A 26,182-nucleotide genomic window follows, 5' to 3' on the forward strand; every position below is an offset into this window, starting at 1 on the left:
ACAAGGATTCAGCTACAAGTAAAGACCCATAACAAAACCTTGACCCTCTGAAAATTTCCAGAAATAAAGTAAACTGACTATAATCAAATTATACCACAGTTAAAGGAACATCAGCCCACACAGATGAAAAAGAACCAGCACAAGAACTCTGGCAACTCAAAAAGCCAGTGTCTTTTTTTTTTTTTTTTTCCTCCAAATGACCACAGTAGTTCCCCAGCAAGGATTCTTAACCAGTTAAAATGGCTGAAATGACAGACATAGAATTCAGAATATGGATAGGAATGAAGATTATGGAAATTAAGGAGGAACTCAAAACTCAATCCAAGAAATCTAAGATTACAACAAAATGGATCAGGAACTGAAAGACAAAATAGCCATTTAAAGAAAGAATCCAACTGATCTGATAGAGCTGAAAGACACACTACAAGAATTTCATAATACAATTGCAAATATTAACAGCAGAATAGACCAAACTGAGGAAAGACTCTCAGAGCTGTAAGACTGGTCCTCTGAATTAATTTAGTCAGACAAAAACAAATAAAAAATGAATAAAAAACAACAAACAAAAACTTCAAAAAACATGGAATTATGTCAAGAGACCAAATCTATGACTCACTCGTGTGCCAGAAAAAAAGGGAAAGTATGCAACTTGAAAAATATATTTGAGGATGTCATTCATGAAAATTTCCCCAACCTCACACAAGAGGCCAACATTCAAATTCAGGAAATGCAGAGAACCCCAAGACACATATTCATTAGATTCTCCAAGGTCAACATGAAAGTAAAAATATTAAATGCAGCTAAAGAGAAGGAGCAGCTGACCTACAAGTGGAGCCCTAGCAGGCTAACAGCAGACCTTTCAGTAGAAACCTCATAAGACACATGAGTTTGGTCATCTAGTTTCAGCATTCTAAACTCAACACATGATCAAATGGACTTAACAGATACTTATAGAACTCACCTCACAAAATCAAAATAATACACTTTCTTATCAGCACATGGCACATATCCTAAAATTAATCACACAATGTAGCATTAAGAGGAAAGTTTATAATACTAAACACCCACATGAAAAAGTTAGAAAGATCTCAAATTAACAACCAAACATCATACCTTGAGGAAATAGAAAAACAAAAGCAAACCAACCCCAAAGCTAGCAAAAGACAAGAAATAATCAAGATCAGAGTAGAACTGAATGAAGTTGAGACATAAAAAAGCATACAAAAGGTCAATGAAAGCAGAAGTTGGTTATTTGAAAGAATAAATAAGATAGAACACTAGCAAGATCAATGAAGACAAAAAGAGAATATCCAAATAAACATATTCAGAAATTACAAAGCTGACATTACAAACAATCTCACAGAAATACAAAAAATCTCCAGAGACTACTACAAAGACCTTTATGCACACAGGTTAGAAAACCTAGAAGAAACAGATAAATTTCTGGGAACATACAGCCTATTAAAACTGAACCAGGTATAAATTCAAATCGTGAATAGACCAATAATTCATTCTGACATGGAATAAGAAAAAAGGCTACCAACCAGGAAAAGCCCTTGTCCAGATGGATTCACAGCCAAATTCGACCAGACGTGTAAAGAAGAATGGGTACCATTCTTACTAAAACTATTCCAAAAAATTGAGTAGGAGACATTCTTCCCTAACTCATTCTATGAGACCAGCATCATCCTGATACCAAAACTGGTAGAGAGACAAAAGAAAAAAAAAAAAAGAAAAGTATAGGCTAATATCTTTGATAAACATAGATGAAAAATCCTTAATAAAATACTAGCAAATTGAACCCAGTAGCACATCAAAATACTAATCCATCGTGATCAAGTAAGCTTTATCCTTGGGATACAAAGTTAGTTCAACATATGCAAATCAATAAATGTGATTCATCACATAAAGAGAACTATAAACAAAAACTATATAACCATATCAATAGATTCAGCAAATGCTTTCAATAAAATTCAGCATTCCTTCATATCAAAAATCCTCAACAAACTAGGCATCGAAAGGACATACCTCAAAATAATAAGAGCCATCTGTGACAAACCCATAACCAGTATCATATAGAACAGACAAAAGCTGGAAGCACCACCCTTGAAAACCGACACAAGACAAGGATACCCTCTCTCATCACTCCTGTTGAATATAGTACTGAAATCCTGGTCAGAGCAATTGGGCAAGAGAAAGAAATAAAAAGCATCTAAATAGAAAGAGAGGAATTCAAACTATTCCTGTTTGCAGTCAATATAATTTTGTAACTAGAAAACCCCACTCTCTGCCAATGGCTCCTAGATCATATAAACAACTTCAGCAAAGTTTCAGGATACAAAATCAATGTAGAAAAATTAGTAGCATTTCTATACACCAGCAACATCCAAGCTGAGAGCTAAATTAAGAATGCAGTCCTATCTACAATAGCCATAAAAAAGATAAAATACCTAGGAATAAAGCTAACTAGGGAGGTGAAAGATCTCTACAATTAGAATTACAAAACGTTGCTCAAAGAAATCAGAGATGAAATAAACAAATGGAAAAACAATCCATGCTCATGATAGGCAGGATGAATATTGTTAAAATGCTATACTGCCCAAAGCAGTTTACAGATTCAATGCTATTTGTATTGAACTACCAATGATGTTCTTCACTAACTAAATAAAACTAAACACAGAACTAAAAAAAAGCTATTTTAAAATTCATATGAAACCAAAAAAGAGTCTGAATAGCCAAAGCAATCCTAAACAAAAAGAACAAGGCTGGAGGCATCACCGTATCTGACTTCAAACAATGTTACAAGGCTACAGTAATAAAAACAGCATGGTACTAGTATAAAATAGACACATAGACCAATGGAACAGACTAGAGAGCCCAGATATAAAGCCATACACCTGAAACCATCTGATCTTTGATAAAGCTGACAAAAACAAGCATGGGGAAAGGACTCCCTACTTAATAAATGGCGCTATGGTAACTGGCTAGTCATATACAGAAGATTGAAACTAGACCCCTTCCTTACACCATATACAAAAATCAGCTCAAGATGGATTAAGGCTCAAATGTAAAACCTAAAATTATAAAATCCTTGAAGAAAACCTAGGAAATACCATTTTAGACTTAAGCTCTGGCAAATCTTTCATGATGAAGACATCAAAAACAACTGCAACAAAACCAAAAATTGACAAATGCTACTGAATCAAGCAAAAGAGCTTCTGCACAGCAAAGAAAACTATGGACAACACACAAAATGGGAGAAAATATTTGTAAACTATGCATCTGACAAAGGTCTAATATCCAGATTTATAAGGAACTTAAACAATTTAACAAGAAAACATACACAAACCCATTAAAAAGTGGGCAAAGGATATGAACACTTTTCAAATAGCCAACAAGCAAATGAAAAAAAAAAAATGTTCAACGTCACTCATCATTAGTGATCACTAATCACTGCTAATGGGGATATAAATTACTTCAGCCATTGTGGAATTTTGGAGATTACTCAAAGAACCTAAAACTGAACTGCCATTCAATCCAGTGATCCCATAATTGGGCGTAACCCAAAGGAAGTCATTCTACCATAAGGACACATGCATGTGTATGTTCATTGCAGCACTATTCACAATAACAAAGACATGCAATCAACTTAGGTGCCAATCAGTGGTAGACTGGATAAGTAAAATGTGGTAAATATGTACCATGGAATACTATGTAAGCCATAACAAAGGACGAAATCATGTTTTTTGCAGCAACATGGATGGAGCTGGAGACCATTATCCTAAGTGAACTAAAGCAGGAACAGGAAACTAAATATCATATGTTCTTATTATAAGTGAGAACTAAACGTTGAGTACACATAGACAAAGAAGGGAACAATAGACACAAAGACCTACATGAGGATGAAGGTAGGAGGAGATTGAGGATCAAAAAAAAAATACCTATTGAGTACTATGTTTATTATCTAGGTGATGAAACAACATGTACACCAAACTCCCACAACTTGCAATTTATCTATAGAATCAACCTGCAAATGTATCCCTAAAATTAAAAGTAAAACAAAATAAAATAAAGTATCTGATATCTCAAAAATCACCAAATATTCCACAGAGCTGTAATTACCATAACAAAACATAAATGTAACAACATTAATGAACACACTAACAAATTATGTAATGAAATACATGCTGCCTATCATGCTAATATACTTTTACAAAGATTAGTGAGATTTCATTGTGAAAGAGTTTCTGAATTTTCTTATTTTAAGATAATATCAGTGCTTTTTAAGTGGGCTAGACATTTCAAAACATATTGAAAGAAAAATAAATACAATGTGAAACACTGGATCACAGAGCAGTGCAATGTAGTTAAAGTAATATTTAGAGGGGAATTTAGTTTCCCATATGATTATTCTACAATAGAAAAATGACTGAAATTAGGAGGTATAAATTTATTTTTAAGTATACCATGGAATACTATGCAGCCATAATGATGAATGAAATAATGTCCTTTGCAGCAACATGGATGCACTTAGATGTCATTATCCTAAGCAAATTAACCCAGAAACAGAAAATGAAGTATTACATATTCTTACTTATAAGTGGGAGTTATCCCATTTATGGGTTAACACTGGGCATACTTGGACAAAAAGATGGGAATAGGAGATACTAGGAACTACAGGGCATAGGGAGTGGAGTGGGTAAGTACTGAAAAACTACCAGCTGGGCACTATGCTCAGAACCAGAGTAACAGGTTCCATCATACTCCAGACCTCAGCATCATGCAATATACCCTTGTAACAAACCTGCATACATATCCCCTGAAACAAAACTAAATGTTGAAATTTTAAAAGTGAAAAATAAAAAAGTTAGTGCAAACAAAATTTTTTAAAAGTCAGAAAAATTTAGAGAAAAATAAAATAGATGAACAGAGACAAAAAACTGGCTTTTGAAGTATGTCACAAAAGTGACAAATTTTTGGCCTGGGGCAATGGCTCATGCCTATAATCCTAACACTTTGGGAGGCCAAGTTGGGCAGATCAACAGAGGTCAGAAGTTCGAGACCAGCCTGGCCAACATGGTAGAATCCTGTCTCCACTAAAAATACAAAGATTAACCGTGCGTGGTGGTGCGTGCCTTTAGTCCAAGCTACTCAAGAGGCTGAGGCAGGAGAATCATTTGAACCCGGGAGGTGGAGCTTGCAGTAAGCCGAGATCACACCACTGCACTCCAGCCTGGGCAACAGAGTGAGACTCCATCTCAAACAAACAAACATATAAAAAACTGAAAAATTTTTATAGAAATAGATTAAGAAAGCAGGAAAAAAAAAACAGTATCTGAAAAAAGTATATAAATTTAAGCATTGCAGGCATTACAAAAATCTTATGACGACATAAGAATAGGTAAATAAATTTGTGCTAATAAATATAAACATTTAGATATAATGGACAAATTACTAGAAGAATACCATTAGTTCCAGAAGAAATCAATAATCAACTACTACTATAACTACATAAAATGTTAGCCAAGTGGTTAAAAATGTATGCTCCAAGGAAAGTTCAGGTCAACAGAGCTTCATCCACAAAAAAATTCATAATGATCACTGAAGAAATAATTCTAGCTCACAACCAACAATTATGAAGTATAAAAAACAGCAAGTATTAAACAGTCATTTTATGAAGCTGTCATTATACTGCTACCAAAACTTGACAAAGACTTGATAAGAATAGAAAATTTGGGGCCAATATTAATTCATAGGTAAAGATTTGAAAATGCCAAACAAAATATTAACAAATCAAATATAGTTATTAAAAAAAGAAAGATTTAGTCTAGAATAACAAATTTGGTTTCTGTTAGAAAAGCAACAGATACAATTTACCCGAATAACAGATTAAAGGAGAAAATTTATCTTATCTATGTTAATAAATGCAAATGAACAGAAAACTTTTAATAGAATCAGCACTCCTTCAGGTTAAAAGAAAGTCACAAACTCTCAGCAAAACAGATTCAGAAGTAACATAAGTGTATTTGTCAAAGTGCATAGTATATTTGTATTGTGTTAATAAACATGATAAAATGTATTTACATTAGATAAACTGATCTAACAATAGACAGGCAGATAAAATCTCAAAATGAGCACTTAAATTCCTTTTGTGAGAATCATAAAATGCCGGAAGTAGCCATTATTACCAACTATTCAATGTTACACTGCAGTTCTTAGCAATTATAATAATAGGAGAAAACTAAAACTAAAATTATAGGTCTAGAATAGAAAAAAACATTTTTAAAATCACTGTCATTACTAGCAAATATGAGTGTCTACATTTTGAAAATCCAAAATAAACTATTGGTAAATGTTTTGAATTAATAGAAAACCTTAGAACATTTTCTAAATTCATGTCAGTGTTAAGAGTTATTAACATTTCTATATTACAATTAGAAATAATGAGGAATTTCAATATAATCGTTATGTGAACAAAATCAATATAACATTAGTTTACTAAGATTAATACTAAACATAATCTGAGAACAAAATTACAAAGCCATCCTTAAATATAATAAAGAAGTAGCAAATAGATATAATAATGTACCATAGAATATTCTATATTGGAAAATATCAATAATCCTCTAATTCATCCATAGGCTAAATACAATTCAAAAATTCCCACTTTTTTCTGCATATCTTCGTATGTTAATGTGAAATTTAAAACTGAATACAAAATTTTAAGGAAGAATACAATGTAAGAATGACAACCAAAAGAAGAGCAAGAATGTAGCTCTTTTTTGGTGAGCTATACCAGCTATTAATAGCTGTAATAAAGATATAGTACATTAGCTATTGTGGCATTAGCACAGGGATTTTTACTCACAGAAAAAGATTGAGAACCCAGAAAGAGACCAAACAAATATGTGAATTTAATTTATAATAGAGTCAATAGTTCAGAGCAATGGAAGGAAAGACAAATTTCTTAATAAATGTTGCTAATAATTGGTTAAGTGAATAAAAACTAAATAAATATTGGATCCCTATCTCACATTATATAAAAATGAACACTAAGTGGATTTAAGACCCAAATGTAAAATGTAAAATTATCAAGTTTGTTTATTTATTTAGGGACAGGGTTTCCAGCCCAGACTGGATAGCTCACTGCAGCCACAAATTCCAGGCTCAGGTGATCCTCCTGCCTCAGCCTTCCATGTAGCTGAGACCACAGGCACATGTCACCATACCTGGAAGAATATATATATATTTTTAATTGTAGAGATGAGGTCTCACTATGTTTCCCAGGCTGCTCTCAAACTCCTGGGCTCAAGCAATCCTCCCTCCGCTGCCTCCCAGTGTGCTGGGATTACAGGTGTGAGCCACTGTGTCCAGCCAAAATTATCAAATTTTTAAAAGCCAATGTAGAACATCAGTATGACCTATCTTTTACAAATGATTGCTGAATTTGGCTATCTCAAAATTGAAAACTATTCATTAAACCATACATAAAGAGATTTTTTAAAATAGTCTACAAAATGTAGGATAAGTTCTTGTCACTAAATATAACCACCAAAGATATAATTTAAAATAAATCAAGAACACTGTGTGGAGCAAATAATTCAAAAGATGGAAACAGAAATGAATAGGACCTTTACCAAAAAGGAAGAACAAATGGCCCAAAAGCATAAAAAAGATATCATCCACATTTTAATGTGTTTGTATTAATAAAATGCAAATCTAAGTAACAGTGAGAGACTATTTCATATCACCAAATTTGGGGAAAAGTCAGACAATTTCAAATATTCACAAGAATGTACAGCAATGAGAATTCTATCCATTACTGATTAAAATGAAATCGGTGTATCAATTTTGGCAGCTAGTCATGCCCTAATAAAGTTCAACTGTGCATTCTCTAGACATACAAATCTACTATTAAATAGGTACCTTAATAAAATATTGTCTCTACCCCAGAACCATGCACAAGAATACTTATAGCAGCATTATACACAACGACTAAAACTATTCAAAGGCCCACCAAGAGGACAATGTTACAGAAAATGTAACAACAGTAAAAATGAACCAACATTTCACGCATTGACCTAGATAAATCTCAAAAATATTTTTGAGTGAAAGAAGAAAGTCATACAGTAAAATTAAATTTTTAGATAAAGGTCAAACACTGGCAAGACTTACCAGTATTTGATTCAGGATAAATACACTGGCAGTAAAAACTACAGAGAAAAATAATAGAGTAAACACAAAATTAAAGTCTTGGAGGGGTCACAATGGCACAAATGATCCTTTTTCTTGTCCTATACATGAAATACACAGATGTTTATTTGATTTTGACTCTGTACCTGAGTGTGTGTGTACACACATGTATGTTTTAATACACTTTTATTTATGATATATTGCATTGTATAAAAATAGTAAATTTTAGTGTATAAATTTATCATATATCCTCCAGTGGAAAAAAAAATTATACTATTTAAAAGTTTTTTAATTACACAAAGAATTTGTACTTAAAAACTTGTGATATTACCAATTTCTTTTATAGATCAGTTTTCCCTTGGTCCAAGCAAAGATGAAGATAGAAAGACAAGTTTATTCAGGAGGTGGAAAGGGTGATATGGAGCATATATAAATGTGAAGCACTGGATTTTGTATTCAAAACTCATTGGTACAAGCAAAGGATAGGCACACCAATTCATGTTAAAGTAACTTAGATGGATTAATAATTACAGTTATCATTAGTTGAGTTTCCAATATGTCCAAATAATTGGATAATTACAGTAGGTATATTATCTTTAATCCTTAAATAAATTCTACAAAGTAGAATATCAGAAACAGAAATTGATTCACCACAGAGCCTGTGTGGAAATGCTAGGATTTGAACCTAGGTGTGTCTTTCTCCTGTTGTGTCCTTGCCGTTACTCCATATTGTCCAAATATTATTATTTAACAGTGGAGTATAATGGACCATGATAAGACCTGGTTCTTAATCCAGAGCTGCAAATTATTAGCTGTTTGAACATGGATAAAATTTAATAAATTCATAGGAACTCAATTTTATTTAATTTGGGATACCTATCAGAGTTATTCTGAGATTTAAACAAAATACATATGTAAAGCACTTAGTAGAAAACATGCATTAGATAAATTTGGGCAATTTTATTATTATTATTAACTTGTGGAAGATTCAATTGGTAAGATTATGAAAACATTCCAAAAAACTTCAGCATCCTGGGGTCATAAGGAGAAACAAGTAGTTGGATTAATACAGGGTTGATCAAGCAAATAGAGGAAAAAGATAAAAGTACTAGAAAAGTGAGGATGCTGGTAAGGAACTCACTTTCACGACCATTCATGGGGTCACTGCCAAGGTGGAAAGATGATAGATAGAACCTGGAAGAAGTTGATTCTCTGAAAACAGGGAACATCTTTGGAATAAGCTGCTTTAATAAAGTTGAGGATAGGGCGTGGGGCAGGCCTTTTTTTGAAGAAAAGGAATGGAAGAAAATAAAAAAGACTGTAATTAAGTCAGTCATACCTGATACAGAGCTACAAACATTTCACAGCCCAGAACAATTTTGTTCCTAACTCTAGTTGAGTAAGAGGACCTCACACCGCAGCTAGTCATAATTCGGCTGCTGATTTGACCTTGAATGCAGTGTCTCATGGCTGCTGAGATGTCTTTACCAAACTGTAGCTGCTCTATTTCTGTGACATCCTCACTGAGAAAATAACTTACTTGGCTGAACAAAAGAATATGGGTTTCCTATCATGAGTTATTCACTTTCACTGGATTTCTACTTATATACCCTTCTGAATTTCTGTTCACAACAACCTAATCTTTAAGTCCTTCTAGAAAGACTTATCTTTTGTTTGTTTGTTTGTTTGTTTGTTTGTTTGACACGGAGTCTTGCTCTGTCGCCCAGGCCGCAGTGAAGTGGCTTGATCTCAGCTCACTACAAGCTCCACCTCCTGGGCCATTCTCCTGCCTCAGCCTCCCACGTAGCTGGGACTACAGGTGCCCACCACCAGGCCTGGCTAATTTTTTTGTATTTTTAGTAGAGATGGGGTTTTACCATGTCAGCAGGATGGTCTCGATTCCTGACCTCGTGATCTGCCCACCTTGGCCTCCCAAAGTATAAAGACTTATTCTTTCCTGCTACTTTGTCCTTTAACTCTAGCACAAGTCTAGAACTCTGCTACAAATAAACAGACCTACTTGATTCCATTTAACTGCCTGATTGCTTTTCCAACTATTGCCAACCTTAGAAACCCATCTGCTTGACCTGCTGGCTTGCTGTATGTCCTGCCAGTGTCTAGAAATGTTGGTAGAAATTAAATACTTTGCATTGCCAGTTAGATACACTTCAGCTCTAAGGAGTGAATCTTGCTCAAGATACATATCTACCAGGTCAAGTCTTGTTGATAAATCCCAGGATATCCCTAGAAATTATTAACAAGCAGTTGGGAATATACAGTACTATATATTTATTAAATTTTAATGACTTTTACTGCAGCTAATATTAAAAAGACTATTCATTATTTGTTTTCTCTATGAAATTTGAAGTCACTTAGGTTCTGTCTAGTATCACCTCCAATATCCCCATGAAACATACTTTACTGTGTGCAGAAGAAATGCTAATTAGAGATCCTTTACGTGACAAATGAGACACTGCTGCGAGTGATGTAGCACTTTGGCGTACACTGAACTTCATACCTGAGCGCATAGCCTCTTTCTGAATGCTTTCATAGTCATGCCAGTCCTTTCTTCTCAAACCATCTGTCCATGAATAGAATTGCCCATCTCCCAGGCCCAGTGGAAATGTCTGTGGAAAAGGAAAGTATTCAAGCATAAAAAGGAGGTATTTCCTTTTGCATGGTAGGTAAACACAGCCGGGCACATAATAGGCAGTCAAAGAATATCTGTTAAATAAGTGAATCCTCTGTGTATAGTGAAAAGAAAGCTATCGCTGGTGACCAGATTTATAAACATTTAAAATTCTTTTTTTTAACCTTTAAAACGAGAGCACACCTCTCCCACAACAACTACCATTCCCTATTTTATTTCATCCAGAGACACTCATATTTAGTGTGTCACCTGTAAGCATAAATGGCTAGCTGTTTTTATTTGCCCAAGGTGTAAATACTGATAATGCTACCAATTTTGGTGTTGCTTTGAATTAATTTTGTTTGGAATTGGTACAGTTTTATTTATTTTGATCAAACATATCTGAACGGCTTTGTAGTAACATTAGCAACCATTCATTGAATGCTCACTATGTGCCAGGTTCTATGTTAAATACTCTGTGTACAGAAGTTTGTTTAATCCTTATGATAGCCTCGGATTGTAAATCGCCATTTTTCTGCTGAGTAAACTGAGGATCAAATAACTAAAATAACTTGAGGTAAACCACAGTGGCAGAGCCAGGACTTGGACCAGTTCTGTTAAGATCAAAACTGTGCTCTTAAAAACTATTAAATACTGTCTCTCATCTAGATTTCTGGAAACATAGTGCATGTTTACACTTAGAGTTGAAAGTATCACCCAGTCATCAACTACAGTCACAAAATACAGTTCATGCTTTTCCAAAGTCCAATATGTTATCATGTCAACGTGAAAATTATTTCTGTGTACATCGCTGAAGCTACTTCTTTTTTGTGGTGTTTATTCCTGGTAATAAGAAACAATAATCATTTTGAATAAAATTTATCTTCACAATCTTGTAGTCAAGATAATGTAAAATAAGTGTTTTCAAATTTACATACTATTTTTTCTTTTGTTCTTTTTTGGAAATAAGTAATACATCAACTGAATGAAGAAAATAAAATTCTAGAAAGCAAAAAGAAAAAGTCAATTCAGCCAAAAGATGAATAATTTCAGTGAGGTAATTTTATTCTAACAGCCTTTTCAAGATACAAAATGTATTATTTCTTAGTTTTAGATAATGTAGCCATTATGCTTTTGAAAAATTATCTACCTTTAGCCTATCTTCATAGTTTATAAAAGATATACTTGTTTTGAAAGGATAAAAATGGGGCATAATATTCTTTCCTTAAAAAAGGTAGTTAAAATCAGAGAAAATATTTTCCCAATCAGGTGACTATAATCTACATATTTCAAAGAATTTGTTGCTCATAATATTGGTAAGCTCAGAAAAAAACAGGGACAAATATACAAAGATTATGGTGAATTTATATAAAATATTAGGAATGATGATAACTTTTTAAAGGAAGATGAAACAAAAGTTATGGAAAAGTAAATAGAAAATGACATAGTAAAAGTAAAAGAAAACGGAAAAGTACAGGTTTGGCAATATATAGCAAACATTTTAAAAAGTCAAGCATTTTTTGAATTGATCATTTTATAATTAGAAATTTTAGAACTCAGTTATGCATAGAAAGTATTAAAGAATCAAATGAATATGAAATGCATAACCCATGTTTTGTCTCAGCCATGCATTTACAGTGGTAAGTACTGAGCATTAATGAAAATCTCCTACACTGATTTAGATAATACTAATTTACAAACATAACTTTCAGATTAAAATAGATAATTTTAAAATAAATTTTAACATGAAACATGGAGGTATTCTTGTATAAACTCCAGTGTGTGAGCTCTTTCTGGGTACCAGGGACACTATTTTCCTTGTTTTGATATATGTAAGATAGCGAATTCTTAATAAGTAGTAATATAATGCAGATTGAACAAAAGTTGATTGAACACAAAAGTTAACATTTACTCTCTCCAGAAGTCAAATGAAAATGACAATAAAGCATCAGATGCATCAGGAAAGAAGATATTAGAACTCACATAAAGTTTTTGTAAATAGCTGGGAACTACTGGGAAGGAAGTATTTTTTATGGCACTGAATTTTCAAAATATGTAAAAACTGGGGACATTTTATATATCCGATTGTCAGGTTAAAGGTGAAAAGATAAAGAGTGACCATTTTTAACAAGAGGAAGTTAGACTCTTCTGGGTTCTCTCTTCAACTCAAACAAGGGGGTGAATTCTGAGGGCCATCCACTGTACTCCCATCCATAAAAGACTGGAGCATGAATGGTATGTTCTCAGGCCACTAGAAACAGTTGAATATAAGGTTGTCAAACTGCAGTGAAAATCATAGTTCCATGTTACCCTATGTATCAAACATTGTTAATGAAGGTATCTTCCTTTACTAGACTTCCAGAAAGCTGCCAGTCCACAGCTGACATCCTTACATAAGAGATGAGGAATTCCTACCTGGAGAATTGAAATCAACTGGAAGAGATACCGCTACTGGCTCCTAGGTCCACGCCCAGTAACCATGTGGGAAATAGCTTAATTAGCAAGCCCTTCTGTATACAGAGAACTTCATGTCACTATTTTCACAGCTTCACTCATGAGTATGAATAGGCAGCAAAGGATTTCCAGGGATTTCGGAGAGCCTTTAACATACAATTAAGAGGCCAGAAAGAAACAAAAGGCTTACCAAACTTGAAGAAAACAAAGGTAATATAAGGTGCAGATAAAAACTTCAAAAATTCTAAATTTAATTTTCTCAAAGAACTTTCAGAAAAGTTCCTTCAGAGATACAGAAATTTAAAAAAGAAGCATTTAGAGAATCAGAGAGAGTTCCTGAAATGTAAAAATGTGATATCAGGGAGAGAAAAAGTAAGAGACAGTTTGGAAAACGAAGGTCAAAGGAACCCTACTGAGAAACAGAAAAACAAACAACAAACAAAATGAGAGACAGAGGGAAAAAATACAACATTGCAGAGAGGTGGCAAAATGGTAGCAAGTTCAGAGATCCTCCAATCCCACTGTATAATGGAATGGAGAGAAGCTCCAGAAAGGATGCCTCTGTGTGGGAAAACACACACACACACACACACATACACACACACACAACTTACTTCTTTTCTTTAAAAAAATATTGAGAGTTACAGTTCTTCCAAAGAGATTAGAATTAATTAATGATATATGTTAAAAACTAAGCAAATGAAAAGTGTGCCAATTGATAAGGCTATAAGAAACAAAAACAATGTATAAAAAAGAAAGCCTAATCATAGCACATTGTTTGATTCAGATATGAATAATCTAACCGGAATATTGGCTTAACTAACATAACTATACTGGAGGTTGAGGGAAAGACTGGAATAAGACAGTTAAATAGATATTTTCTTTAATGGGAAAGCAGTAGATAAAACCAAAATAGGAAAAAAATAGAGAAGAGTAATATACACGTTATCTATAAATATGGAGTCATATGACAGAATGAAAACAAAAGATTGACATAGTTGCCCCTGGGTATCAGAAATTGCAAGCAGGGGAGGTGGGCAAGGGGATTGCTGGTTACCACTATAGTCTTCATAGTATGATTAGATTTAAAAAACTATTTGCAAGTGTTATTTTATGTAAAACATAAATCTCAAATAAAAATTATTAGGCATTCTCAGCCACTATTAGTGCTCTAGCAAGGTGTGTTAGTATCAACAGAACACTTTATAATGGTAGGGGAATCAGGCTAAATCAGACCATCCGAAACTGCTCTAGTAAAGGGTATCTGGGGGATTTGCTACACTAATATCTTTTCTATAGGTATCAATGCTACCCATAGACCAGCATCATCAGCATTACCTGGGAACTAGTTTTTGTTTTTTTTTTTTTAATTATTTTTATTTTTATTTATTTATTTGTTTGTTTGTTTATTATTTATTATCAGTGCTACCCATAGACCAGCAGCATCAGCATTACCTGGGAACTAGTTATTTACTTATTTATTTATCTGTTTGTTTGTTTATTTATTTTTGGGACAGAGTCTCACCCTGTTGCCCAAGCTGAAGTGCAGTGGGGCAATCTCCACTCACTGCAACCTCCGCCTCCTTGGCTCAAGCAATTCTCGTGCCTCAGCCATCTGAGTAAACTAGGATTACAGGTGTGAGCCATCGCACCCGGCCATCCTGGGAACTTATTAGAAATAATTCCTTTTTCCCAACTCAGGTCTCGTAAATCAAAAACTAACAGAGAGACAGAGGTCTGTGTGATAACAAATTCACCAGGTGATTCTGAGGCTTTCTATGGGTTGAGAACCTCTAATCCATATGAATTGCAATGTGACACAATGGTCAACTTAAAAAAAACAAAAGTCAAATTCCTTAACATATAACGTACCACAATCTACTGAAGAATTTTTTCATATTGAGGGCTAATGACCAATATACAGACTAGGTATGCTTGCATACCTAATAAATAAATCTAAATCAATCTCAGTGCATTTGTATATAAGTACATTGGTTTTGAAAGCTTAACCATCCAGTAGATGGTGCATAAGTATTCTGACCTTTCCTTTCACATGAGCAATCTCCAGTGCCCAGAACCATTTGCTTCTTTTTTGGATTCTACCATGCGTCCTCTGTTTGATTACAATAGTACAGATCCATTATCTGTGACCTTGTAAAATTAATATATAGACAGTATTGTACCTTCTTGCGGCATATATTTCAGACCCATAATTAGGTTGGCTATTTATTTGTGAGCACTATTCTGGTTTTTCACCTTGAGGACTTTTTATTCATTGTGATATTGCTACAAATAATTAACTTGAAAAAATATCAGGGACAGAGGAGACAGAATCCATTAAGTAGAAACCACATGTAATAGTGAGGGCTGGGATCCCAGAGTCCATTGAAACTAACATCCTTTTAGATAAGTCATAAGAAACTATTTCCAAGGAAAAAACATTACTCAAGAGCAATGTATTTACCAGAGGTAACAAATTAAAACACCTTTTGGAGTCAGGGATGTGACACAAGCACCTTTTAGGGACAGAAATGTGATACACAGTCTTCATAGGGATATGAAAACCAGGGTGTACTACTCTAGGGAGTGATGGGCTCTGGTGATGCCTGCTACTGGTATAAACTTTTAGTAATCTTAAAGCACCTCCCAAGGGCTGTTGGTCTGGAAATCCCTGGTGAATCAAAAAACTTTGTTTCTTTATCACTAAATTAGAGCAAACTTATTTATCATAACTACAAATGCGATGACAATAAAATACACATTTGTGAAACTCTGTGAAGAAAAGATTATCTGTATTCTAAAACATATCTTAGATTTCATAAATCAATCAATGAACTTTTATTGTCACAATCAACCACATATGTATGATTCTATTTGTTCTTTAAAAGAAAATATGATGTAGTAGAAAAACACTGGATTCAAAGTGCAGAAGATATAAATTAGAGTTTCTAACTATAGGCAAAAACTGGCACATCCTCTAGGTCTTCTAGGTCTCTCAGCTCACATATGAAATTAGGGTAATAAGAACAATGCCTACCTTACCCACATTACAAGGCTTTTTGAGGAGTAAATCTTACATATGATAAAGTATGTGAAAGCCCTTGGTTTATCAAAACTTGATATATAAATGCCAATTGTTTTCATCATCCCTGCTATTTTTACAGATATTTGAGTTATTTCCATTGCCCTTGAAAAATCTTAACATAGTCACAGAGAGAACTCTTAAATCATTAAACAAATAATAAGTTATGTGATTGAAACTCTGTTACTAGAGATGTTAACAAAATATTGTGATGAGTATGATTCTTATATTAGGCATGATTAAGTTCTTATATAGTGAAGACACCTACGAAATGTTTTAAGCAAATGGAACACTACCAGAAAACTAACTGTATGGAGGACTATATGGGAAAAAGGAGAAAATGTATGTATATTCTTATGTAATTTTATCCACATGAAAACTAAGAACCAGGTGATAAACTAGAGTTTAGAAAGGTTTAGGTCATATCATCAATAAGTTCTTCAAGATCCCATAACTAATTAAGTGGCAAACTAGAATTTGATCCAAGTATGTCTGTCTTTAAATCTTATGAATTATAAAACCAAACAAACGTGGAGACTTTTTCTGATTCTCTTATTATTCATTTATTCAAACTTTATTAGATAAAATCACTTAGAAAAATGTTAAGAAATGAACCAAGAAAGATAAGGTAAAGCCAAACAAAAAAATTCATACACAGGTCTCTGAACTCTATGCACTGAGCAACAGGAAGTCAAGAAAGGCTCTCTAACTGAAGAGTAATAGAATAAAATGTTATGCGGAAGTTAAGGTTTTTCTATTATTCTTCTAACATCTCTTTCCTTCCTCAGTTTGAACTCAATTACAGAACATGCAATGGGTCTCAAACAATCTACAGAGAACTTTCTGCATTTTTGTATATGTACAAACATTGATAAATTAGTATCAGAACATAAAATTTTTTGGTGGAATTATCTTGTTATTTACATTCTAAATAAATTATCAAATGTGTCATTATTAACAATTTTAAGATACTGACCAATAAAATAGGCCTTGAACTGATATCAGTTGCTAAAACTTCTAGTCAGTCCATGCTCTTGACTTTGTAAACATATCTGAAACAGGATCAGGATCTCAGATGTGTGAAGCAGGCAGAAAGATGAGGAGTGTAGTTCTTATATTTAGATCTTAAAATTTTTCAATAGAATCTGGATTCTATTGAGTGTTATGTAAAATCTTGATTTAAAAATTTTAAACTAACTAAAATATTTGCAAAACATATTGTGCTGGATTATGTCTTTGGGGCATATCAAACCTTCAGTTACTAGTCTGAAAACTCGGGCCAAGCTTATGTCATAGTCTTAATAACGACTCCCATTCACTCTCTGCCTCAGAAATTGATGGCATTGTCTCTTATTGGTATAAACTTGATGAAGTTTACCAAGACCTGGAACTCGCAAATTTATCCTTTGTATTTATATCAGTATCTGAACAGCCTGAGAGCACAAAATGATTTTTCATGTACCATTTTAATGATACTTGCATGGTAATTCCCCAAGGTGGGTGTGTAGACCATTATAGCTAGTTAAAGACAAACATTGACAACACGGCTGGTAAAGAGAGCTGCAAAAGTGAAAAAGTCAGAGGCAGAGTCAGTTCTGGTATATGGTAATTAAATAATGCTTCGATTTTATTTTGAGGATTAAAAACAAAAAAAAAAAAACAAAAAACTGAATGCCTTAATCCTCAGCATCCCAGATGAGATCATTTATCTGGATGATACATCTTTTACCACACAAATTACAGGGTGAAATTTTATCATATAATGATGCTCACTTTTATTATACATATTTCCATATGGTATTTATTTGCAAGAAAAAGTTGCTATCACACCCACACTAACATTTGCTATTAAATAACTATATTAATGTGAATAAAGAACACAATGTAAGAGTCCTTACATCTCTTGCTTCCTGCTTCCATCATCCTGAAACTACTTTTTAATGAGATGTTCATTCTTTGGTGAGTGGAAAGATTAAACATCACTTGTTTGCACAGGTAGAGGTCAGATCACCCTCATTCTGTGATTTTTTTTTTTTTTTTTTTTTTTTTTTGGTGTGTTTGTGAGATGTGTTTGTTGTGTTTCTGAAGATGTCACCTTGTTTAGATATGACTGATGTCTGGGTAGCTGTAAAGGAAAGAAAAAACATCTTGTGTTGATCCTCTTTTCTCCTATATTATTACTTCTTAAGTTTCAATAACACAGCCAGAATTAATTGTTAGTAAATAGAAGCTTCTGTTAGTAAGAAACCAGAGAGATAAGTAGCAAACTATTCTCATGAGAATAAAGAATAATATTATTAAGAGTATTTTTGTTAAAGAAAATGAACTGAAAGTGCCAGGTAAAATCCTGCCTGATATTAAGTAGGGTTAAGAATTCAGCAGTAGTTATAATCCAGCTGACATACAAAATTTCTATCTAAGCATATGATATAGGATAGTTGTGCTACTGACCCTCAAAATTACTATAATTTTTACTTGTTTCCATCAAAACAGAAACCTGTTAGCTCAGCAGGAAAGCCCTCTGTATGCCTCCTTGCTATGCAGCTGCATACCTTGTAGCAATAGTGAAAAGATCAGCATCTTAAAAAAAATGACAAATTTTCTGAGAACGTTTTTTTCCTCCAAGTATTCTCTTTGTGATTCCTAAGGGTGAAGAAAAATGCGCGCGCGCGCACACACACACACACACACACTCCATAAATTATTATGAATGTGGATAGCATTTCTGTAGAAACGTAAAAGCAAATAAAGATTGTTTCAAAAAAGGCACATATTATATTAACCTTCTACAATCGTCCACCCCCCTGTTGATGGTGATTCAAACACTCATGGTTTTCTGGGTTCATTGAGGCTGCGTTTTACAACCTGTTGAATTTTTCTTCAGAAAGATATTGTATGGTGCTTCTAGAATTTTATCCTATCAATTTGTCAAGGAAAACACACAGTATTCTCGGTTGTTCTCCAGAATCAATATTATCTTAAACTGTGATGCTACTTTCTTATTAATCTGAGTTCACTGTGTTATGACTAAAGGGAAACAAATAATACAGAAAGATGAAATGAGGATTAGGTAGAAAAAGCTATGATCTTTTTTCACAACAAGGGTGATAGTGACAAAGAAACCAAGAAAGAGTGTTAGTTTTCTCCAACTTGTATGTTACCCAGGTGCTTTCACATACCTACTAACAAAATAGACAGCTTGTAGTATAAGAATCAGAATCACAACTGAGTATATAAAATTAGAGTGCACTTAATAAATGATTGGATAATAGCATGGCTAAGTTATCTCTTTCATATTCCTAAAATACGTCTACATAAATATGCTTAATTTGACTATAGTTATCATCATGTTCACAATAACCAAATCATTATTGCATCAGTCACATGTGCACAAATGTAGATAAGACCTCAACATTGTCTTCAATTAGGTCTTCACTACTTTCAGTTTTGTTGGAATTGTAAATGGCTTCTGAAGTGATGATTTTAAATTTTTATCTGAAGAAAATTGTTCTAAATGGTGAAGACAATTGAAATATCCAAACTTTGTACTTGAAAGACTCAAAACAAACATGTCTTTTGCCTGTCTGTCCTAATAGCTGAGTTGGTGTTTTAAGCTCATTCAATCTTTGGAAATATTTAATGAAAATATAAAGCCATTGTAAATCATTAAAAATTGAACAAACTTATTTTTCTTCAGGAGTATCACAACCTAACATGTAAAATAGATGATTGGTAAGTCAGATATATTGTCTAGCGATATAGGGAAGGGGATATTGATACCATATTCCCCTTCTAGCACCAGTATTTTAGTGCTGATGTAATTTTATTCAATTCACCATTTGGCTGCCCACTCAACATGTATTTATTGAATGCCTGCTCTTGCACTAGAGATAGAGTGGTAAGCCAAAAGAAATAGCAGTTCTCAGGGAAATTATATTCAAGTAGAAGGAGGCCCTCATTCAGATAACCAATATTAATTGAGTACCTAATGTGTGTCTGGCACTGTTTAGGGACTTGGGATTTATCAGTGACTAAAGCAGAGTGTCATACCCTTGAAGAGCTTACATTCTACAGGTGTACTATGAAAAAAAAACAAACAAAGAAACTATACAATATTACCTTCAATGAGATCTTCTTAGGTTATTTAATCATTGTGAAGGGACAGAGGAGGACAGAGAAGTGCTGAGTTTGAGAGACAATACATTTAAGATTTCTAAGACTTACAAGGAGAAATTTGTAACAGAGAATTGGATTTACTGGCTGAATGTATAATATTTTCCACTGGAAAATTTAATTCTAAAAAAGTATTTCACAAGTTATTTGACTTACATATAGATATTGGTTCTCATGTGGGTAAGCAAGCATCTTTTCAGGCAGAAGTGCCAATATTTTTAAATATCAAAACCAGGTTGCTTTGCATTATATTGGCTATCTAGCATAAATATAATTTGTCTACAGTGTTTGGAGGAGGAAATAGTCTCAGTTTCCTTGAATACCAAATGATAAAATGTCAAGACTTGACAAGTAGAAGAAAAAGCACTTAAAATCTAAATCTTAAAAGGGTCTTGGACCATGACTTTCACAGCTAATTATTTCAAATACCAGCAGAGACGTTTTTCAAGCTTTAATTTAAAATATCTTGTTCAACAAACTGTAGACATGAGAGACAATAGATCACTGTGTTTTCCTGGTATCTACTCTGTATTCTGAAAATAATTTACTTACGGGAAAACGACTTCGATTATTATAATTATAGCTTGCTGTCAAAAAGTTTTTTAAATTTAAAACACTTCGTTTTATAGAACATAGATATGGGAATTGAATAGCATATTAATAAATGTTGTGAAAGATTTATCTGCATATGGTCATAAAACAAAACAAAAGTCTAGATAGCATTTATCATTTCTGTGTTAAGGGTATCATCTACATAACAATGCCATGTATTCAACTTTATTGCCTTTGATGTCTTGAAAATATCAACAAGCAAAATAATTCATATTAATAATGAGAAACATAGACACCAAGGAATAACTTTTTTAAAAAAATACTTAAATAAGGGTTATTCTTTTGACTATATTTTTAAGAACAGAAGGATACATATATATACTTCTGTGTGTGTATATATATACTGTTGATATATATATACACACACTTGCTTAATCTGAGATATTATATTTTCTGATTGCAAAGTGATCTAATTAATAAATCCATTTTAATTTGGCTAACTTCTTTTTAACATATATTTATCTGCCTTCCCAAATGTCTGAAATGGACAGAAATTTAATATTCTTTCAGGAGTTAAAATAATTAGTGGTTAAGAACAAAAATTCTGGTCTCACTTTGTTAATCTATAAAATGGAAATAAAAAATTTTATCTCATGTAGTTGTAAGATGAATTTGATTTGCTTGTCAAATATCCATTATTATTTACTTATTTATTATTACTTAATAAACTGTTAACGTACATGAATATACATCACAAATGTATCACTTCATTAAATATATCACTTCATTAAAAATCCTGAACACTCTTGTCTTTCCGATTGTTATTAACATTCAGATCTTTAAAATTATTTAATATAACTACTCTAGAAATAAAGCATAAAAAATGACTATGGGGAATTTCTGGTTTTAGTTCCATCCTATATAAAGTTTGAAGATTGGCATTCTTGTCCTTACAAGAATAAAGCTGAACAAACTGAAAATCTGCAACTTTTCTTGGACCCATTAGAAAAACTGAGATTTCAGAGCAAACCACTGCTCAGAATTTTAGAGAGATGTGAAAATCTAGAGTCCCAAACCAAGGTCTCTTTTCTTAGAGCAGAAACTGCAGGAATCATGAACAGGTAAAAACACTTAAATGATAACTTTAATGAATTGATGGAAGCTGAGAGTCAGAAACTCCTGGAGCTATAGTCTTAGGGAGCCCCCATTCTACACTAAGCATACCAGGTCATCATGAAGAAAATCCAAGAAAAACCCCCTCATGGTCTGGCATAAGGAGAGAAAAAGTAACCTTTGTAAAATATGCCTAGAGGGTTCTCCGTAACAAAGACCTACTGTCAACAGAAAAAGACTTTACTAGAGTCTTATCCAAGTTGGGGAAAGGGCGTTTTCCTAAGGATTCTAGTCTACTCTAGCTTATCTGTCTCACCTAAGGGAGCTGGGATGGGCAAAGACGTGAGGCTTATGAAGGGGAACTTATGAAGGCTACATTCCAAGAACAAAGCCCACTAAAAAAGACTAAGATTTAATCTTAAAATTATATAACGCTCCCCCTCCCCATCCCTTATCATCATAGCAATAGAGTTACAGTATAAAAACGGTGTGTTAGAGCTGAAAGAGCTGAAAGACATAGACTCTATATAAAGAAGAGTCATTAGAGAAGCCCAAATACAAAGGGGACATGAAAACCAAGATATTAGAACTCAGTTTTTGATACCTATACCTAAACCTACAGTAAACATTCAATACAGGCCAATTCCTCCAGATAAGCAAAAGCTTATACAAAGATCTAATTACTAATTAGTCAATTCCTGTTGGCTGATATATCCTAACAGTCTGACGAGACAAACCAAGCATCAGAACTATACTCATATAGGACAAAATTTTACTATGAGTAGGCAGTGAATGTAAAGTAACTATAACATGTTAAAGGCTCAAATGAAATAAGTAGACATAGCTGGAAAAGATGGAGCATGTAAACACAGCAGTGGGAAGTTTAAGAATGAATTAAAAGGAAATGCTAGAAATTCTAAAATATTTATAACAGAATTGAAGAATTATTTTGATGGCTTTATTAACAGAACAAACATGGCTGAGAAAAGAATCACTGGGCTTAAAGATTTGTCAATAGGAACTTCCTTAAGCTAAAATTATAATAGAGGAAATTGAAGACTAGCTCTGATATTTTTTTATCTTGCCCAAATTCCTATCTAGGGGTTTGGAGAGTCTTGTTCTACAAACCATAAATTCTCATCAGATGGGTTTATTGAACCATATATATTGCGACTTACTTTCCAATGTGTCTCCTGCATGACATTATGTAACAAAGAAGAAAGTCAAAATATTTTACCCCATATTTTGAAATGGCCTTGCAAAGCTGTCCTTTGTGGGGGGAAATTTTCATGTGTAGAGAATCTCTATGAACATTGCTAGATCTTTTGCTTCCAGGCCCTCCCAATCCTGAGGAGATTAAGAGTCCAGCATCTTTTAAAGGTCGAATTAGGAAACATTTGTCATCTGTTGTGTCTAAGGGCAGCCACAAAAAGATTTCAAAAGAACCTTGGTCTCCTCCTGGTCTCCAGAATCTTTTGTCTTAACCTGAACATTTCCTTTCTATATCCCAGGTCTTTAGACAAACTCAACCAATTGTCCACCAGAAAAAGTTTAAATTTACCTATAGCCTGGAAGGCCCCCCTCCCCCACTTCCCATTCCCTTCTTTGAGTTGTCTTGTCTTTCTGGACCAAGCCAATGTATTTCTTAAATGTGTTCGATTGATGTCTCAGGCCTCCTTAAAAGGTATATAACCAAGCTGCGCCCCAATCATCTTGGGCACACGTTCTCGGGACCTCCTGAGGGCTGTGTCATGGGCCGTGGTCACTCATATGTGGCTCAAAATAAATCTCTTCAAATATTTTACAGTGTTTGACTCTTTTTGTTGATGAAATAATGGAGAAAAAGAGAATATCCAAAACTGTGAGAGATAAAATATGTGAATCATCACTATGAATTTTTCAAAATTAATGAGTGACACAAAACCAAAGATCCAAGAAAAACAAAGAATACCAATCAGAATAAATACGAAAAAAATTACACTTAAGCATATCATATTCAAATGCAGAAAACAGAAGACAAAGAGAAAATCTCGAAAGAAGCCAGAGTGGGTGGGAAGGGCTTTAATAATACTTTACTAGTAGATAAACAGGAATAATACTTTGAGAGGACATCTTTTTAGAAACTATGCAAGTAAAAAGAGTTTGGAATTATTGAACACATTGAAAGGAAGAAAAAAACACTGTTAATAGAATTCTATACTCAGTGAAATTATTTCTCAGAAGTGAAGAAGTTGTAAAGATTTTCACAAACAAAAAGTAAGAGAATTTATCTCCAGGAGAACTTCCCAACAATAAATGTTAAAAGAAGATCTTCAGGGACAAGGAAATGATAGAGTATAGTTCAAAAACTCAGATTTATGTAAATAAAGAGCATGAATACATGAAGATAAAATGGAATATTTCATTTTTCTTATTCTCAATTAACCTAAGAAATAATGGTTTGTTTAAAGTCATATTAGTAACAACATATTGGGTGTATATAACATATGAATAGATAAAATGAATGGCAGCAATGTTCTAAAGGACTGGAGGAAAGAACTGGTATGTAGAAAGCAAGGTACTGTTATTTACTGTGGACTTAGATTAATTAGAAATGCATAATGCAAAGTCTAGAGTAACTATTATAAATGTAAAAGGAAGTGTAATTGATGTCTATGAAAGGGGGCAAATTAAATTATATAAAATAATGAAAACTATACAAAGCAGAAAAAGAGGAGATTAAAGCAGCAAAAAAATACTGCAACAGATATCAAACAGTAACAGATACAGTGAACATATTAATAGCACTTTAAATATGAATGGTCTTAATAGAGCAGTTAAATGACAGAGATTTTTAGAGTGAATATAAAAACATAATTCTCAACTAAATTTTGTTTACAAGCCTACTTTAAATATAAAGCCTAGGATAGGATAGAAGTAAAAATGACAGAGAAAGGTAGTCCATGGTAACACTAATCAAAAGTAAAATGAAGTAGCTAAATTAATTTCAGACAAGTCAGACTTCACAAGAGAAAAAGATTAAAATGATAAAGTGGTTAGTCCTCTAAGAAGAACTAGTATCCTTAATGTGTACTCATCTAATAACAGAAGATCAAAAACTGACAGAATTGCAAAAAAAATAGACAAATTCATTGCTACAGTTGGAAACCTCAAAATCTCTCTTTTATTAATTGATACATCAAGTAGGCAGAAAAGTAGTAAAGATAGAGTTGACCTGAACCACACTGTCAATCAACATGACCTAACTGATATTTTTAGAATATTCAATCCCAAAACAATAGAATATACATTCTTTTCAAAAACATTCACCAAAGTAACCACATCATAAGCCACAAAACACACCAAATTTAAAAATAATAGAAATCATACAAATAATTTTCTTGGGCTATACAGGAATTAAACTAGAAATTAATAAGGGAAAGACAGAGGTAAAATCTCCAAACACTTGGAGATTACATAACACATTTCTATACTATACACGAGTCAAAATACCTCAGAGAAATTTGAACTAAATGAAAATAAAACATCAAAAATTGTGGTATGCTCTAGAGGTAAATTAACAGCAACTATTGCATACATTAGAGAAGAAGAAAGTTCTAAAGTTAATAATCTAAGTTTCAACCTCAGGAAACAGAGAGCAGTTAAAGCCTAAAGCAAGCAGAAGTAAAGAAATCAAAAGGCCAGGCATGGTGCCTCATGCCTGTAATCCCAGCACTTTGGGAGGCCAAGGCAGGCAGATCATGAGGTTAGGAGTTCAAGACCAGCCTGACCAACATGGTGAAACCCTGTCTCTACTAAAAACACAAAAATTAGCTGGGCATGGTAGTATGTATCTGTAATCCCAGCTACTCAGGAAGCCGAGGCAGGAGAATCACTTGTACCCGGGAGGCGGAGGTTACAGTGAGCCCAGATCATGCCACTGCACTCCAGCCTGGGTGACAGAGGAGACTCCGTCTCAAAAAAAAAAAAAAAAAAAAAAAAAAAAA

The 26,182-nt window shown here is 33.4% G+C and overlaps 1 protein-coding gene across 1 annotated transcript in view; it reads right to left on the reverse strand.

The window, feature by feature from the left end:
- The window catches only part of GALNTL6 (polypeptide N-acetylgalactosaminyltransferase like 6), a 1,222,618-nt gene that overhangs the window by 804,772 nt on the left and 391,664 nt on the right, over positions 1 to 26,182 (reverse strand). Inside the window, exon 2 of the mRNA XM_023226155.2 lies at positions 10,712 to 10,820. Coding sequence (XP_023081923.1) covers positions 10,712 to 10,820 — 109 coding nt within the window. The remainder of the gene's footprint in view (positions 1 to 10,711; positions 10,821 to 26,182) is intronic.

Source organism: Piliocolobus tephrosceles, chromosome 3 (assembly GCF_002776525.5).
Source record: "Piliocolobus tephrosceles isolate RC106 chromosome 3, ASM277652v3, whole genome shotgun sequence".
In the NCBI taxonomy this organism is placed as follows: domain Eukaryota; kingdom Metazoa; phylum Chordata; class Mammalia; order Primates; family Cercopithecidae; genus Piliocolobus; species Piliocolobus tephrosceles.